Genomic DNA, 19,680 nt, shown 5'->3' with positions numbered 1-19,680 from the left:
AGTAAGATCGATTTTCTCATTGGTCGAAGTTCAGCAAGAGAAAATCGAATCAGAGGGAGAGTAGCAGGTGGAAGAGAGAGAAAGAGGGTGATCAACATCAGTCAGGAATGCAAGGGAAGAAGACACAGAGTAGAGGGAGGACAACATAGAAGGTGTGACACAGGCATAGACAGCACAGGGGCAGCTTGACGTTGGAACTGCGTAAGCCAGTCTGACGCTAAGATAGCGTGGGAAAGTTTGATGTTGGGACACAGTGAGACACAGAGGGAAGAAGAGAAATTCTCCTGGATCAAAAACTTGTCAGGAAACGTCTGTAACTTTTCTCTTCTGCTAGTTGTAAAATTGTACATGAGATTTTTGCTAAATAATAATAAAAAAACCCTCATCTGATGCACCAGTTTTCCCATATTGAGTTTTTCCGGGGATAATTGTCCAAAAATAGTTGTGTCATTGTGGTTGTATTTTTGCCAGTGTATTTCCTTACATTTACTTTCTACAATGTTTTAATTGTGAAGGCTGCAGTAGGATATATTTCGATATTTGCCATAAGATCACTGTAGATAACTTATTTCTGAGGTTATAAGTAGAAGAAATAATATTAATCACTACAGTAGAATTTCTATTTAGAAAATTTCACAAATAATTCATTGGTTATCATATTTCGTCATTACATTGTCACTTGCACTCATTAGGCTTGCATCTCCATGCACATTTGATCATTTTCTGAGGGCTGTCATAATATTTTAAAGTCTGAAATTTTAATGCAAAAGGTCTAATATAAAAATTATAGTGGTGTTAGTGGTCGACAATCACCTAATCTCATTTAGCCTTTGTTTCTTACATCTTGTGGATCTTGGATGTGTTTATTTGAGGAATTGGATTATTTTCTTATTGCTACAACCACATGGTTATTCGCTGATCCATATTGCATTTCTGCATAATCATCATTTATTTGCACTCTTGCATTCACACACATAAGCGCTCTAATCACGTTGATAAAGTGTTTAATAAGTTTGATTGATTACTCTAAATGACATTGTGATCTTATTGCTATTATCTTTTTTTTTGCTAATGCAAGAGTCGTACCTTTAATTCATTAATAAAGTACAAAATATACAACAATCCACAGGGAGTTGTGAACCAAGGAGGAGACCCCCAAACCCGACAGTGACCGAGCCCAAGCAAAATCCCCCACCTGGAAAACCCTACATCTAATTTTTTTTTAAAAGTCAAAAAACGAAGAAGAAGCCTGCAGTGGAGCCAAAATAACAAGCCTTCCGCCTGAGACCAAAACCTCCCGACAAGAAGAGGAGCATTAACTCTAACCGCTAACTCCCAAACATGCTGCCTTAAAAGTCACTGTTGTTGAAGAACCCGCCGACCCAATCCGACGACAGAGGACTAACTCGCCCAATAGAAAAGTGGAAACTTACCCGCCAATCCGTCCAACTTGCACGATCAATCGGAACCGTCGATCTGCCTCTCTTGATCCAACGGCAGAGGTTCATATCGCGACGGCCAAAATGCTGAACTTTAGCTTGTGATGAGGGCGGTATTTTGGCCGACCCCACCGCCACGTGTAACCTACTGTATGGGATCGCTTCCAAAACAGAAATACCACTTACCGCTAGCAAGGCCCGCGATCGCCAGAAAACAGCCCCCAACCCGGTATAACGTTCACGGGCAGATAACCCATGGTAATACAGCCGCCAAATGCTCCCGTGGACCCACCAACTAGCTCGATCCATACACACCATTGATCCTCTACGCGAAATCCTACGGTTGAGGAACATATCGCTCCGATCAACATCGCCGAACATTAGCGTGCGATCAGAGCGGTATTTCCTCCGACCCCTCTGCCACGTGGTGTTCACTGAATGGGATCACTGTAAAAAAAGGGAAAACTGCTTCCTGCTTGTTGTCGCACAGATTGTCACGACAACGCTCAGACCGGGGGCTGTCACCCTGATCCTCGATCTCTCCATTTAAGCATGTCTCCCGCGGCTAAGGGGGGTAGACCCTATAGGAAAATGGATGATCAACTGTGAACCAGTTGGGCTGGGAGACACGAAGAGAAACCAACACTAAATTGATTTTATTAAATTAATAGACTAGTGCCTTATAAAATAAATGATTAAACGATTATTTATCAAATGCTGCAGAGATATTAACTCATTAACAATCGTCTTGCCATCAAACAACAGAGATTAACTTTTACCACATGCGAGATAATTAATAAATGCTTAATGGCTTAATGATACTCTAGCAATTAAAATTTCGAAAGATAAAGTGCTTTAAACAACCACGTAAAAATGCTAACCAGAGATCACATTCATGTAGCCAACTTGTAAATAAACATTTTAAGTGTGTTTAGCTAAAAAATGGACCACAAAAAATAAAATTTTCAATTTTTTTATTAAGCTTTTTCAAAATATTTTTTAATTTTATATTTTTATATTTTTAAATATATATATATATATATATATATATATATATATATATATATATATATATATATATATATATATATATATAGATATATTTTTATAAAATTTTAAATCGAAATAAAACAAAACTAAAATACTAAATAAAAATAAAATAAATAAAACTTAAAACTATTCTAAATTAAACTAAACTAAATCAAACTTAAAATTATTAAAAGTTAAGCTGAAAAAAAGAACAAACGAAAGATTTTATTTATTTATTTGGTTTTCTAAAAGTAAAGTAAAACTAGACTAAACTATAACAAAAACGAAAACTAAGTCTAAATTCTAAAACTCATACCTAAACTAAACTATGGAATGAACTAATAAAACAAATCTAAGCTTAAACCCCCCTTTTTTTTATGCTTTTGATATTTTATATATACATATCTTTATTAAGGTCAAAATAAAACTAAGATTAAATTAATTTAATATCTAAAACTAAATTTAAAATTAAAGGAACTAAGCTAACTAAAACTAAAACCACGTAACTTTAAGCTTTAAACCTAAAAAAATCGGATTTGAAAATAAAATGCTAACTCTTAAGCCTAAATCATGAAACGTAAATCAAAAAGAAAAATCGAAATACGAGTTTATTGTGTTTGCAGGTTTGCGGTTTCAAGCAACTGGACGGCGGCGATAAGAGATCGATTGCAGAATGGCAGAGAGAGGACAGCAATGCTGGCTGGTTTGCTGAGGCAGCTATGGAAAATGGCTTTGCAGGTTATAGCTGCGTGGAGAGGGATTTAACGACAACAGAGAGGATGCATGAGATCTCACGAAGGCAGCTTTGGAGCTGGTTTAAAGGTGCAGCAGAAATGAGGGCTCAGATTTAAGCAAAGGATGGCAGCGCGGAGAGGCTCACGAATTGACTGCGTGAGGTTTGAGGCACGTGGGCACAACAACGTGCAGGTTTTTTGAGGGTGCAGCGAGAGTAATGTGAGAGAGCAGAGAAGCGTGGATACGCAGGCGAATAAATCGATGCTTGGAAATGGACATGGATAGCTCAAGCTTGGAGGAGCAGCATGAGGCTTGGGATAGCTCACAGAGCATCAAACGCCCAAAATAAAACTTGAAAATAACTATGCTTGAACAGATCTCAGAGAACAAATATATGAATTTTTTGCTTAAATTTTCCAGAGAAATATGATATGTAGCCAAAAACTGTAAAACCCTTTAAAATTTCTCAAGAATTAAGGTGATACCCTTCTGCTTCAGAATTTCCAGTTAACAAACCCCACAAAAATTTTCCAGCTCTGAAATAAGTATTCCTGCAATAGCTGATTATGAGGTCAGACCTTACCCCCCAGGGCCTAGATCTAGCTTCAAAATCCAATTTTGACTTTAGATCTGCAACCTGCAATGGAAAAACAAACACCTAGAGATAATATATGCAAGGATAAAAACTGAAACCCTACAAACCAGCTACAAAATTTACAACTTTGTGACTCTGCAACAGCCAGATTTGTCAGTAACCCTCCATAATATTTTCAGAATATCAGATTTACTATGAAATACTTCAGAAATCTCTCATGCATTCATAAAACAAACTTAAATGATAAACCCAGGATCGAAACTGGCTGGGCTCTGCAAGAGAATGCTTGCGAGAGTTGGTTGGTTTAGCCGAGAACTTCCCCAAACGACCACTGATTTTCTCAATAAGGGTTTCCTGCACAACTCACTTCAACCATCAATAAAGAGAGAAAAAATAGTACTAGATTCCAGATACAATGGAGATACCTGCCACTATTTCAGAAATACTATTACCATTTCAAACCCTAGTAAGTGAACAAGATACCTGTGTTCAACAATACTCTACATCAAGCTATTACTAATGGCTGAAAAATAAAAATATGCAGAAAACTCACAGCACTTCAGGAGAGTAACATCAGCAAGATTTCAACCCCAAAGTCTTTCTTTATTAGCACCAAAAAAAGTTTACAAGAGAGCTTTCTTCAACACAAGACTCACAGATCGAATAATCTCAAATGACCCCTAGCACCCTATTTAAAGGAAAAATTCCCAACAGCTAGTTCGAGTGATCCACGTCAAAATGATCTCGACCGTTGATGAGGATCAAGGTATCTCTTAATCTCATCCATCGAATTTTTTAATGCATTAAAAAATTGAAATTCTGCATTTATTTACTCAAAAATATTATTATTTTATTATTTTTAAGTTTATTATTTTATTATTTATTATTTATTTTTATTTATTATTATTTTTCAATTTTTTTTTGGTATGGATCCTCGAACTCAGCCTTTGGACCTAGGACTCAGGACTTATGAGGGGATTAAAACATTTTCTAACCCTCAAGACACTTTACATCATGACTTTTACAATTTTACATCTGAAGGGGGAAACCCCATTTGACATAGACCCTCATAGACCGCCCAGTTCTGCGACACAACTATAATCTAGCAGATCAACATACTAGGATTCTCCTAAGATTCTAATGACAAAATCCATTCCGGCTTTGGGGTTAGGCTGAAGGAAAACTCTGCCGATCATGGATCAGTGAGACAAAAAACCTTCCGGAACATAGATTATCACTAGAAAATTAGGTCCACCTAGGCAATTTACATACATGACTCATATCTGCCAAGATTATTTACAATTTACGCATGCAAACTGGGTTTACACATAACACAATCAGGTTGATGATGGAAGTCGAATGGCACGGACACATCGCTGGAGTGCTATCCCTTTTGCGAAGAAAAGGGGGTGAACTGCTATGGGAAGTTGACACATAGTGGTCAACATCTGGCTCTACTTGGGGACACGTTGCTGCATGCAGGAATGTGAGAATCCAGAATCTGCATCCACGCAACACATAACAGAAATAAGTAGCGTCCATTCAAAAATCATCATATAACATTTAAGCACATGAAAGATAGAAGCTCTTCATTTATTAACAAGGAAAGTAAATCTAATCCTAAATCAGAAATAAAATGCTGAAATAACAAGGAGTAGGGTTAGAAATACAATACAAAGGATGCCCTATGGCATTAGATATCATCTTTGAAGAACAGCTTGAGCATTTGGCCATTCGCAGGTAGATCAAGTGATTCGCCATCCAATCTGCTCAAATGGAATGAGTTTGGTCCAGCTACGTCTCGAATGATGTCTGGTCCCAGCCACAAACTGTCAAACTTCTTATGTTTTCCTAGTTTTTCATTCTTGCAGTCCCAAAGCAGTACCATATCTCCCACCTGCAAAGATCTAGATCGAGAGAATTTATCAAAGCTTTTCTTAATGTTAGATTGACTTTTACATATAGCATCAAAAGTTGTCCTACGAGCTTCATCTAACTCCACAATCTGATCTATTCTGTTCTGAACAACATCTTTATTAGTAGAAAAATTCTGAAGGAGCTGATAAGCTGGAAATTTCAGGTGCACAGGTAAGGTTACATCCAAGCCATAAACTAATTCAAAGGGAGATTTACCAGTAGCTTTCTTCTTAGTGATTCTATCTGCCCATAAAGCATACTTGATTTTGCTATCCCATGATCTCTTATTATCTCCTACTATCTTCTTGATAATGGTTATGAGATTCTTGTTACTCGATTCAGCCAGACCATTACCCCGAGGATAGTAATTTGACAAATGAGATAAGACAATGCCATACTTGAAACAAAAAGATGAAAATTCTGAGGAACTAAAAGCTTTGGCATTGTCAATAGTGATCTTAGCAGGGACACCAAATCTAGTAATGATATTATTTTCAATGAAATCCATAATAACCTTTTCATGGCATTCTTAGCAGGAATGGCTTCAACCCATTTAGTGAAATAATCCGTAGCAATCAAAATCCATGAGTAGCCATTGCTAGAATTTTCATGGAACTTCCCTATGAAGTCTAGAACCCAATGCTGAAAAAGTGCCTCTACAATGACAGGATGTAGGGGCAAGGCAGCAAGCTTCTGTTTCCCAGTGAATAGTTGACAGTCTTGACAATTTCTAACAAACTTATGCACATCAGAAAAATTGAAGGCCAATAATAACCAGCTCTCAGGATTTTGCGGGCGGTAGTTCTAGCAGCATAATGACCAGCACAAAATCCTGAATGAAACTCAGAGATTAGTTTCTTGGACTCAATGTCATCAACACACCTAAGCACTATGCCCTCAAGATTTTTCCATCCAAAGCCATCCTTCATAAGGCAATACTTAGTGGCTTTTAGTCTAAGAGCCCTTCTCTTATGAGCAACTAAATGGTTAGGACATGCAAGATTCATCAAGTAATAAACTATGTCCTTGTACCACTCATGCTCTCCTAATCTTTGCAACTCAAGTGAAGATAGATTGCTAAGACAAAATAAACCAAGAGTCCTTTCATTACCTTCAGTCAACATTTGAGCCAAACCTTGGCCTTTGACTAGCTTGGTGGGTCTGATCTCTAAATCATATTCTTGTATTTTAGAAACCCACCTAGCATGAGTGCCTAAGCAATCGGTTTGAGTTAATATATCTTTAATAGCAGAATGTGGGACGAAACCAATGATTTTAGAATAACCCACATATGTTTTGAAGTGCTTAAGAGACTTGACCAGGGCATAAGCTTGCTTTTCCATGGTATTCTACTTCAATTCAGAATTTTGAAGCGTTCTACTCATGAAAGCAATAGGCTGCTTGTGACCATCTTTATTCTTTTGTAGCAGGACACCAGCAATGGTATCTTCGGAAGCGAAAGAAAAAATCATGAAATACTTGGAATAATCGGGACTAACTAAGACAGGAGCTCTTGCAATAGCACATTTGATTTCTTGAAAAGCCTTTTTGCCGTCTTCTTGCCAAACAAATTTTGCATCTTTCTTTAGAAGACTTTGAATAGGCTTAGCTATTTCTGCGTAATTTGGAATAAACCTTCTAATAAAATTTGCCTTTCCAAGGAAAGACTGAAGGGATTTAAGATTATGAGGAATAGGAATCTTTTGGATTGCTTCAATTCTTTCAGGATCAATCTTGATTCCATCCTTAGAGATGATATGGCCAAGTAATTTCCCTTCTGTTACTCCAAAAACAGACTTAGTTGGATTCAAAGAAATCCCGTATTCTCTACATCTATCGAAAACCTGCCTAAGATGATTTACATGACTGATACCATCTTTAGAAAAAATAGTAAGATCATCTTGGTAAATCTCAATAAATTTCCCGATTAACCTCTTGAAGGCATAATCCATAACCCTTTGGAGTGTAGCCCCAACGTTTATTAATCCAAACGACATTCTGATGTATTCAAAGGTACCCCATGGTGTGGATGTGGTTTTATGATGATCTTCCTTTTTAACCCATACCTGATTGTACCCAGAAAAACCATCTAGCAGTGACATCATTCCAGAACCGGTTACTTTTTGCAACAAAGTCTCCATGTTTGGCAAAGGGTAATTATCTTTCTTGCATGCTAGATTAAGGTTTCGAAAATCGACACAAAGCCTTATCGTACCATTCTTTTTCCTAACAATCACCAGATTTGAACACCATGTCGAATGCCTGGTTTGAGCGATAATTCCTGCTGCAAGCATTTTCACAAGCTCTTTCTGAACCAAAGGGGCTAATTTAGGATTAATTTGCCTAAGTTTCTAGCGAAAGGGTTTAGCATTTTCATCTTTTAAGGGGATAGTATGTTCCATGACATCTTCCCTATAGCCCTTTAATTCATCATAAGAAAAAGCTAAAACATCTCGATATTCGCGAAGTAAATTAGTTAACTTTTTTCTTTCCTCCACACTAGTACCTCTACCAATTTTAACAATCTTTGGGCTTTCAGAAGTACCAATGTTTATCTCGAGATATTCGCCTGGGTCCATCTTATTTTCTTCTCTCAACTTCGTGGCATCATGCCAATCAAAATGTTGCTCTAAGGCAACCACATTCCTAGGAGTAGGATTTATGATATGCTCATAATTTAAAGACCCATCCTCTTGAGAATCTATCCGGAAATCTTCAAACTCATCCAGACTATTAAGAAAACGAATGACCTGTTTTTCATCATTAAAGACTTGCCAATGCTCTGAGTTATCTGGAACAGATGGTCTAAATATTACTTCCATTTTGATCTTATCATTAATTAGCTCATCAGATAACTGGAAAGTCGTAGCAGCGATGGCAAGTTCATCTGCCAAACTATTTTGCTCTCTTGGGATAGCTTTGAGGTCAAGGGCATCAAAGTGCTCCATAGTATCCCACACAGCATTTCGATAATTTCTTAATCTTTGATTTTTACATGTGAATTTATTCTTAAGCTGCATGATAATTAAATCAGAATCCCCCTTAATGCTAAGCAACTTAATCTTCAAAGATTTTGCCAATTCAAGACCCAACAATATAGCCTCATATTCAGCGACATTGTTGGTTGCTTCAAATTCTAATCGATAGGCAAACTTGAAAATGTGATCAAGGGGAGATTTAAGCACTATTCCAGCACCTTTACCATGCCTAGACGATGCACCATCGAAGTACATGTGCCAAACTCTATCATTGAGATCCTTAATCTTATCATCGGGAGGAATTATGAAATTAGACATGATGGCATAGTTCCCAATGTTAGCTTGCTCTTTGATTATCTCGTTGTGAGGTCTCTTAGGATCTTCGACATGAAATTTTCTTTCGGGCTCTCTATTTAGTCTTACAAAACCATCACCCTAGGAGAAGGAATCATAGCATATGACCAATTCATTTGAATACTTCCTCCTAGATCAGAGGCCCACTTTCTGGATAAAAGCATACCCCAGGCATCAGGCACATCCACCACAACAATATCCATAACAATCATGATGTCTGGTTAAACTGATAGATGAACTTGCAAATCTTTGATGAAACCATGCACTTTAGTTTTCTTAAAATCCATGGCACATATGTTATAGTAGGGTCTAGAAACTCTTAAGTTAAGCTGTTCCATGACCCTCTTAGTCATTACACAAGCTGATGCACCAGAATCCAACATGCAATTATTCAATTTATATCCATTAACTAACAAGGTGATAAAGAAAGGCTGGTGATCTTTGTTATCTGCGTCTAAGCTTTGCAAATATATGGGAGCATCGTGATAGTCAACTTCCCGAATCTTCTGTTGAGAAGTATTTATTTGAGGACCTTGGATAGCTTTTAGTAACTTATCTCTTTGGGAAGACATTTTAGCAATCTCGAAGACAGGAACCCAGATTTTTGCATTGTTAAACCAACTTCCCAAATCGACATCTAATCCAGAGTTTAAGCCAGGGTTAAAAGTTCGAGGGGGAATTTGATTCCCGCTTTGATCTTTATCCCTTCTTTGATAGGTCAAACCTTTATCTCTAGCAATTTCCAAGATTTGCTCGGGAGAGGGTTTTTCACCATATAACCTAGCCAAAATGTCGTCTTCATTTTCAAGGTTATTTATACTAAAAACTGATGAAGGATTCATAACATCACGACTATTTTCCTTGACCTCTATCCAATCATCCATAGACAAAGGAAACTTGCTACCTACCACATTTATTTGATCACCTGTCCCAAACATTCCATTATCCAAGATTCTTCTAGCGATAGGGCAAGTGGCCTCTTCATGAAGAGCATCACAAACCCGACAATAAGGAGGAGCGTTATCAACCAAATTAGTTATCAGATTAGGAGGTCTCTGCACACTAGACTGACCCTTCTTTTGCCAATTGTTATTTCTGTTATTATTATTTCGAGGTTGGAAGTTTTGCGTTTGTGTTCTTTCCATTTGAATCAACCTATTCTGCAAAGTGGCTATCTCCTTGTTATGATTAATTTCCATGGTTTCAATCTTTTGGAGCAATTTGAGAAAAATTTCGCTTTCAGGCTCTTGAACTGCTTTTCCTTTAGGTTCTTTTAGTTTCATAGCAGCCCTATCAAAACCTGGGATCTCAGACTTCCCAGACGCCGCCTTGTCCTTTTCAAGCTTGATAGCTAAAACCTGGCACTCCCTATAATCATTAAGTTTAGCACGCCTCAATTCATAAGCTGGTTCAGGACTAAAGGCATCAATGTAAAAATCACGAAGAGATTTGTCAGTAGGTTTATAGTCTTGAAGTATTCTTTAATAATATCATTAAACCTTTTATTAAATTCTTCAACGGTTTCATTTTCTCTCTTTTTGATTATGCTGATAGCTTTCACCAGGTGTCTTCCTTCTCTCTTATCTCCATACTTTTCCTTAAAGGCATTAACAATCGATTGTAAGGAATCAAATGAATTTTGAGGCTTTTCAGTAAACCAATCTAAAGCATCACCCTCCAAGGTCAGAACAAAAAGGGTCATTTTAACATCTTCATGATTAAAATCAGCGGCCCTTGCGTACTTCCCCAGCCATGAACTAAAAGCTTTCAGATGTGAATTAGCACTGATTGCGTTATCTCCCTGAAAGATAGGCAATTTATCCATTCCATGCTTTGGAGTATCATTAGGATAACCCTGAATGTTAGCAAAGTTACACGAGGCAAATATATCCATGATGTCGTGCTCAACTAGACTAGTAAAAAGTAAATGGATATCAGAGAGGGCTTCTTGTCCGAGGTTAACAAGAAGTGTACGAGAAGAGAGTTTGTGTAATCGTACCCTGAGATCCCTTTCAGGATCACGAGTAGGATTGCACAGACTGCTTGGATGTCTTCTAGTATACACTCTTGTAGATAATATGTGAAGTGGCCCGGACAGGAAGTGAAACACAGAAAGCTCGAAATGAAAGGACCAAGGACAAAAAAAACTCTATCCCCGGCAACGGTGCCAAAAAATGTTGTTGCACAGATTGTCACGACAACGCTCAGACCGGGGGCTGTCACCCTGATCCCCGATCTCTCCGTTTAAGCTTGTCTCCCGCGGCTAAGGGGGGTAGACCCTATAGGAAAATGGATGACCAACTGTGAACCAGTTGGGCTGGGAGACACGAAGAGAAACCAGCACTAAATTGATTTTATTAAATTAATAGACCAGTGCCTTATAGAATAAATGATTAAACGATTATTTATCAAATGTTGCAGAGATATGAACTCATTAACAATCGTTTTACCATCAAACAACAGAGATTAACTTTTACCACATGCAAGATAATCAATAAATGCTTAATGGCTTAATGATACTCCAGCAATTAAAATTTCGAAAGATAAAGTGCTTTAAACAACCACGTAAAAATGCTAACCAGAGATCACATTCATGTAGCCAACTTGTAAATAAACATTTTAAGTGCGTTTAGCTAAAAAATGGACCACAAAAAATGAATTTTCAATTTTTTTATTAAGCTTTTTCAAAATATTTTTTAATTTTTATATTTTTAAAGATATATATATATATATATATATATATATATATATATATAAAATTTTAAATCGAAATAAAACAAAACTAAAATCCTAAATAAAAGTAAAATAAATAAAACTTAAAACTATTCTAAATTAAACTAAACTAAATCAAACTTAAAATTATTAAAAGTTAAGCTGAAAAAAAGAACAAACAAAAGATTTTTATTTTTATTTTTTTTATTTGGTTTTCTAAAAGTAAAGTAAAACTAGACTAAACTATAACAAAAACGAGAACTAAGTCTAAATTCTAAAACTCATACCTAAACTAAACTATGGAATGAACTAATAAAACAAATCTAAGCTTAAAACCCCCCTTTTTTTTATGCTTTTGATATTTTATATATACATATCTTTTTTAAGGTCAAAATAAAACTAAGATTAAATTAATTTAATATCTAAAACTAAATTTAAAATTAAAGGAACTAAGCTAACTAAAACTAAAACCACGTAACTTTAAGCTTTAAACCTAAAAAAGTCGTATTTGAAAATAAAATGCTAACTCTTAAGCCTAAATCATGAAAAGTAAATCAAAAAGAAAATCGAAATACGAGTTTATTGTGTTTGCAGGTTATAGCTGCGGTTTCAAGCAACTGGACGGCGGCGATAAGAGATCGATTGCAGAATGGCAGAGAGAGGATAGCAATGTTGGCTAGTTTGCTGAGGCAGCTATGGAAAATGGTTTTGCAGGTTATAGCTGCGTGGAGAGGGATTTAACGGCAACAGAGAGGATGCATGAGATCTCACGTAGGCAGCTTTGGAGCTGGTTTGAAGGTGCAGCAGCAATGAGGGCTCTGATTTAAGCAAAGGATGGCAGCGCGGAGAGGCTCACGAATTTACTGCATGAGGTTTGAGGGATGTGGGCACAACAACGTGCAGGTTTTCTGAGGGTGCAGCGAGAGTAATGTGAGAGAGCAGAGAAGCGTGGATACGCAGGTGAATAAATCGATGCTTGGAAATGGACGTGGATAGCTCAAGCTTGGAGGAGCAGCATGAGGCTTGGGATAGCTCACAAAGCATCAAACGCCCAAAATAAAACTTGAAAATAACTATGCCTGAACAGATCTTAGAAAACAAATATATGAATTTTTTGCTTAAATTTTCAAGAGAAATATGATATGCAGCCAAAAACTGTAAAACCCTTTAAAATTTCTCAGGAATTAAGGTGATACCCTTCTGCTTCAGAATTTCCAGTTAACAAACCCCACAAAAATTTTCCAGCGTTGAAATAAGTATTCCTGCAATAGCTGATTATGAGGTCAGATCTTACCCCCCAGGGCCTAGATCTGGCTTCAAAATCCAATTTTGACTTTAGATCTGCAACCTGCAATGGAAAAACAAACACCTAGAGATAATATATGCAAGGATAAAAACTGAAACCCTACAAACCAACTACAAAATTTACAACTTTGTGACTTTGCAAGAGACAGATTTGTCAGTAACCCTCCATAATATTTCCAGAATATCAGATTTACTATGAAATACTTCAGCAATCTCTTATGCATTCATAAAACAAACTTAAATGATAAACCCAGGATCGAAACTGGCTGGGCTCTGCAAGAGAATGCTTGCGGGAGTTGGCTGGTTTAGCCGAGAACTTCCCCAAACGCCCACTGATTTTCTCAATAAAGGTTTCCTGCACAACTCACTTCAACCATCAATAAAGAGAGAAAAAATAGTACTAGATTCCAGATACAATGGAGATACCTGCCACTATTTCAGAAATACTATTATCCATTTCAAACCCTATTAAGTGAACAAGATACCTGTGTTCAACAATACTCTACATCAAGCTATTACTAATGGCTGAAAAATAAAAATATGCGGAAAACTCACAGCACTTCAGGAGAGTAACATCAGCAAGATTTCAACCCCAAAGTCTTTCTTTATTAGCACCAGAAAAAGTTTACAGGAGAGCTTTCTTCAACACAAGACTCACAGATCGAATAATCTCAAATGACCCCTAGCACCCTATTTAAAGGAAAAATTCCCAACAGCTAGTTCGAGTGATCCACGTCAAAATGATTTCGACCGTCGATGAGGATCAAGGTATCTCTTAATCTGATCCGTCGAATTTTTTAATGCATTAAAAAATTGAAATTCTGCATTTATTTACTCAAAAATATTATTATTTTATTATTTTTAAGTTTATTATTTTATTATTTTTTTAATTTTTCAATTTTTTTTTTTTTTTTTTTTTTTTTTTTTTTTTTTTTTTTTTTTATGGATCCTTGAACTCAGCCTTTGGAAAAATCACCTAGGACCTAGGACTTAGGACTTATGAGGGGATTAAAACATTTTCTAACCCTCAAGACACTTTACATCATGACTTTTACAATTTTAGATCTAAAGGGGGGAAACCCATTTGACATAGACCCTCATGGACCGCCCAGTTCTGCGACACAACTATAATCTAGCAGATCAACATACTAGGATTCTCCTAAGATTCTAATGACAAAATCCATTCCGGCTTTGGGGTTAGGCTAAAGGAAAACTCTGCCGATCATGGATCGGTGTGACAAAAAACCTTCCGGAACGTAGATTATCACTAGAAAATTAGGTCCACCTAGGCAATTTACATACATGACTCATATCTGCTAAGATTATTTACAATTTACACAAGCAGACTGGGTTTACACATAACACGATCAGGTTGATGATGGAAGTCGAATGGCACAGACACATCGTTGGAGTGCTATCCCTTTTGCAAAGAAAAGGGGGTGAACTGCTATGGGAAGTTGACACGTAGTGGTCAACATCGCTCACGAGGCTTGCAATCATCCCCAAACCGCCCAAGCCGTGGTATTCCGAACAAAGGCGAAAGAGTCAGGGTTTTAGGGACGCCACGGGTTCTCTACATCCAATCGCCTGCGCTATCTGCTTTAACTGTGCTAATGTGAGGGGAGGCATCCGCCAGCCTGCCTGAAACCCAGAGAAATAAAACTCCCACTTTACCACCACTAATGATCTGTTTGATCGAATTGCTCCAAACAGCAAAGGTCCTCTGATCAACATCATGCACAAGCATAACACTCGCTGGGTAATCAAACATGTACACTCCACTGATCATGACGTTTCTGAGTCATCTATGTTCTCCTCCATGGCCCTGCTCCGAAACACCAACCAATCTTCCTTAGCCTGATCGTGGCACTTCACTTTTAACCTATTCGGAGGGATATCTTGCCATTTCATTGCAAACCTATTTTCTGTGTAGTTCACTCCTTGATTGGCCAGAAGATCCGCCAGTTTATTGGCCGATCTACGTACATGTTTAAAATTAACTGTGCGGAGGCTCAGAAGGTGGTTGTGGATCCGTTGAAAGATCTGAATTAGCCTCCAGTTCCTTGAGGCCTTTTCCGGCACCGTACCCCAACTGATTCTCTTGACCGAGTTAATGATTAGCTCGGAATCAGCTTCCACAATCACATTGTGTCGATTATCCCAGTGTGGAAAAAGTCGGGAAAAAATCGGGATTAAATCCCCAAAACGCGATTTTTTTGGCTGGCCGATTATATCGGCCGATTTTTTGCCGATTTTTTCCCAGTCGAAAAAATTGGGATTAAATCGAAAAAGTCGGGATTAAATCGGGACTTTTTCCAAAAAATCGTGGTAGTTTCTTTAATGATTTTTTTTTCTTTGAAAAAATTGGGATTTTATTGAAAAAATCGGGATTTTATTGAAAAAGTCGGGATTTTATTGAAAAAGTCCGAATTTTTTAAAAAATGAATATTTTTGTATTTTTTTAATTTTGCCGACTTTTTGCCGACTTTTTCGAAAAACTCCCGACTTTGCCGAGTTTTTCAACTTTTGGACCCTTGCCGAATTAATCCCGACTTCGACTTTTTCCACATTGGATTATCCTGAATCATGAATTCTAAACAATGCTCCATAGCCATAACTTCTGCCATGTTATTGGTGGCTCTCCCAAGGTGACCATGGAAAATGAATAGAATATCTCCTCTTTCATCTCTTAAAACCCCTCCATGACCAGCAGTACCCGGGTTCCCCTTTGAGGCGCCATCAATATTAAATTTTACAAAACCCTTGGGGGGTGGGTGCCAAAAATCAAGCTCGGAGTCTCTAATGAGAGTCTTCCTTTCCAAGCCCTGAGGAACGAGACCCTGCAACCCTAGCTGCCGGAGAATCCTCAAATCTGGAGCCGAAGGTGGATTCTTAGGGAGATTTCGGACTATAGTACCCACGGTCTCCTGAAGCTGTTTTAAGATCTGATCCAAAAGGTGAAGGGCTGGTTTTTTTACGTCCTTGAAGGTTCTGTTGTTCCTTTCTTTCCAAATATTCTAGATAATGAAGCTTGGCGTAAGAGCCCAAGCTGAATCTAGGACTTCATTATTCGAAAAATTACTTCTCCACTTGTTAAGGGTATTGATGATGCTTTCTTTATCTCTATCTGACTGTTGGAAAATGGTGGCAAAAGAATCCCACAACCTGGAGGTAAAGGTGCAGTTGTTGAGGAGGTGCTCCATAGTTTCTTCTTGAGCTTCACAAAGCTGGCATCTGGAGGGCCCCAAAACTCCCCTCTTCCGGATGTTGTCCCAAGTCAAAATCTTCCTATGTTGGACTAGCCACATGAAAAGTTTAATTTTCATCCAACCTCGATGCCTCCAAAGTCTTTTCCATGCTGCGTTCTGAGCCTGGGAGGCCAAGCCAAGGAGAATAAGTTTAGCTTCCTTGAGATTAAAGGTACCCTCGTTGTTGTTGCCCCATCTCAGCTGGTCATTCCCTTCTGACACTAAAATTTTTCTTCGATCTAACTCTTGCACTAGCATCTCAGCTCTATCTTTTAAGGGGTTGTCATTCCTAAAATCAAATTTGCTCCATTTTCTCCATTTTCCTGTACTGTTGGTTTGATCCCAGAAATCCTTAACCTTGTATAATCCTTTAGCGTCCATCTCTGCCTTAAGATCCTTCAATTCCTCTCTCAAAAGAATGGGTTCTTGTTGCCATCTATCTTCCCAGAACAGAGCTAAGTTTCCCTCTCTTATTTCCCAGAAGCCATTGTCCTGGACCAGTCTTCTATTATCCCAGGCCTTGTTCCAAATGTGAGATCCCTTAATATTTCCATCCATTCTAATATGGTCATTACTGTGCCATGAGCTAGCGTATTTTTCTTTCCAAATTATAGCCCACTGAGCCTTTGGTTCTTTTATCCAACGCCACCATAATTTAGCCCCTAAAGCTTTGGTTAAAATTTCAGGATCATCCAAGCCAAGACCCCCTTGTTTTTTGGGTTTGCATATTTTTTCCCAAGCTACCAAGGCCCATTTCTTCTTTTCTTCCCCCTTGCCCCAGAGAAAATCTCTCTGTATGGTTCTGAATAGCTGCAAGACTCCTTTAGGTGCCGGGAGAGCAGAAAGCATGAAAACTGGGATTGATTGTAGAACAGCCTTCGTGAGCACCAACCTGCCAGCCAAGTTTAAGGTCCTCATAGTCCATTTCCTAATTTTGTCTTGCAATTTATTAATGACCGGCTCCCAGATGCTTTTGTGTAATGGCTTAGCAGTAAGAGGAACCCCCAAATATTTTGAGGGGAGAGAGTCCCTTTGAAAGCCCAGAATTTTAGCAATGTTTCTCTAAATGGCAATATTAGTATTGAAGAAAAAAATCTTAGATTTGGATAGATTAACCTCCATACCTGAAGCCTTGGCAAAGTCATTTAGAATTTGTTTGTATGCGAGAGCTTCTTTGACTGTGGGTATTCCTTGCAACATGGTGTCATCCACAAACTGTTGATGTGTCCAAGCCTGTCCCCTATCAGAAAGTTTGAGACCTTTGATCTTACCAACTTCTTTAGCATGCTTGATAGACCTGCCCAATCCTTCCATCATGAGGATGAAGAGAAAGGGAGAGAGTGGGTCCCCCTGTCTGAGGCCTCTAGAAGGAAGAAAAGATTCAGATGGAGAGCCATTGACCAGAATTGAGAAGCTGGAGGAAGTGACCAGGGCCAAGACCCATCTCACCCAGTTGTGATCAAACCCAAAAGCAATAAGAACTTTCCTGATATAATTCCAATTCAGTTTATCATAGGCCTTGGCTATGTCTAATTGCATGATCATACCAGCCTTTCTGTTGCTAGTCAGAGAGTGAACCACCTCATGAGCTTGAATAATATTATTAAGAATTTGCCTTCCTTCCACATACCTAGATTTATTGCTATTATCATTGTTGGATAAGTAGATACATTGCTCGTTGTTGAATTGGATATCTCTTGTGGACTTCATAATCAAGTTTAATCATAAGTGTAATAAGAGAATCTAGTTGTGTATCTAATTGGCATATTAGTTATTCATTGATTGTAATCTTGAACTTGCTAATTGCACCAAGTATCATTGATTTTGTCTTTTGAGCAATTATCTATTGCTATTACTTGTCATATTTCATGGCGCCATTGAGTTTAAGCACTTTCTCTTATGGTTGAGATTGTCTATTGTTTAAGTGTTTCATTGTTCATAATTGAAGATCATTGTAATTGAGTACTTAAGTAACTAACCAATCTCACCTTAAGAGCACTCACATCTTGCACTTGCATTCTAGGATTAGCCTCTTGCATTGATAAATACGCTTCCAAGCTTAAGCTTGGTTGATAGAAATATAGGCCCACCTTTCTCATCTAGCTTGAGGAGTCTAGAAACTATTTAGTGGTTAACACGGTAACCTTGCAGTCGTCAGAGCCACAGTGTCTACAACGCCGGAGGCATTAGGTGGTTAGAACCCCAGGGGAGGTATCGTTAACCAAGTCTCGGCTTGCTTCCTCCCCCACCCTCCCCGATTTCTCTCTCACAACCTACTCTAGAGACTAGCTTCAAAATAGTGAAGAGGAAGGACACATTTCTATTAGGCATATAACTTAAAATAAACCAAGATTTTGTATCTCATCTAGATTGTAGGACTTGCATATCATTTAGGATAGTGAAGCATCCTTGAGCAACAACTGTTCATCCATAACTCGGTAATATTTTGTTTTAAGCAAGTAGTTGACTCCATGCAAGGCACAGATCTCCATAATAAATCTAATCAAATCACTTAACTTGCTAATTAAACCAAGTTGCTAGGCCATTCAGTTGTGTCTCCCAGACTTGTTGGTTGCCAACAAGTCTCCCATCTTCACATTTCATGGGGACTACCCCCCATAGCTTGTTGTAGGGAGATAGCTAGAAGGGAGAGGGCAGGGATCAGAGTGACAGCCCCCTCCCTGAGCATTGTCACATCTTGCATGTACAGTTTGGGCGACAACAAAACCCATAAAGAGTTAATAACAACTAATGGACCAGTAAATGATCAACGAATCAAATACAAGCATTATCCATATCATGATATACTGCAATTCACTTCAACGTATGTTCAGCATTGATAGTAGATTGGTGATGATTTCAACAATGTATGGTAGACTTATGTGGACTACATGTACTTTATTAAGTGCTAGTTAAAACAGCCTTACTTGAGTCATGCTTTAGGTCAATTGATTCTCCCAAATAGCAAGGTATTTATTTCCATCCAATTAAATTTTAAGCAAGGATAGAACTGTCAAAGCTAAAAAAGACAACTTCTGAATCATTTTTAAGGAAACATACCAGAGCAAAAATATTTTCCCTCAACAGCCATGAGGAGAGAACAACAAATCCCAATGCACCAATACTACGCGCCTGCATATCCAGTTAAATGACAGTTATAAAAAAGGAATAAAACTCAAACATATTGTCAAATACAAAAAGACAAACTACATCTCTCTCATACAAAACATTACATTTGACATTAAAAAATTAGTGATCTGGTTCAAGAGGATACCAATGAAAAGAGTTTAATTTCACATAAAATGAAGTTTAAATTTGGCTACCCTGTAAATAGATAATATAGTAAATCTTTCTTTTTATGGCTGAAA

The 19,680-nt window shown here is 37.8% G+C and overlaps 1 protein-coding gene across 4 annotated transcripts in view; it reads right to left on the bottom strand.

The window, feature by feature from the left end:
- Window positions 1-19,680, bottom strand: part of LOC149138125 (uncharacterized) — a 437,257-nt gene that overhangs the window by 159,957 nt on the left and 257,620 nt on the right. For all 4 annotated transcript variants that reach the window (XM_089449305.1, XM_089449306.1, XM_089449303.1 and 1 more), the window contains one exon: window positions 19,373-19,444. In XM_089449305.1, the coding sequence (XP_089305431.1) occupies window positions 19,373-19,444 (72 nt within the window). The remainder of the gene's footprint in view (window positions 1-19,372; window positions 19,445-19,680) is intronic.

The sequence above is a fragment of the Pinus tabuliformis genome, chromosome X, assembly GCF_031772625.1.
Source record: "Pinus tabuliformis cultivar Carrire ecotype Pingquan chromosome X, CPIR1, whole genome shotgun sequence".
NCBI lineage: Eukaryota > Viridiplantae > Streptophyta > Pinopsida > Pinales > Pinaceae > Pinus > Pinus tabuliformis.
Note: the sequence above shows the minus strand (reverse complement) of the source record. Positions and strands in the feature narration are given on the sequence as shown.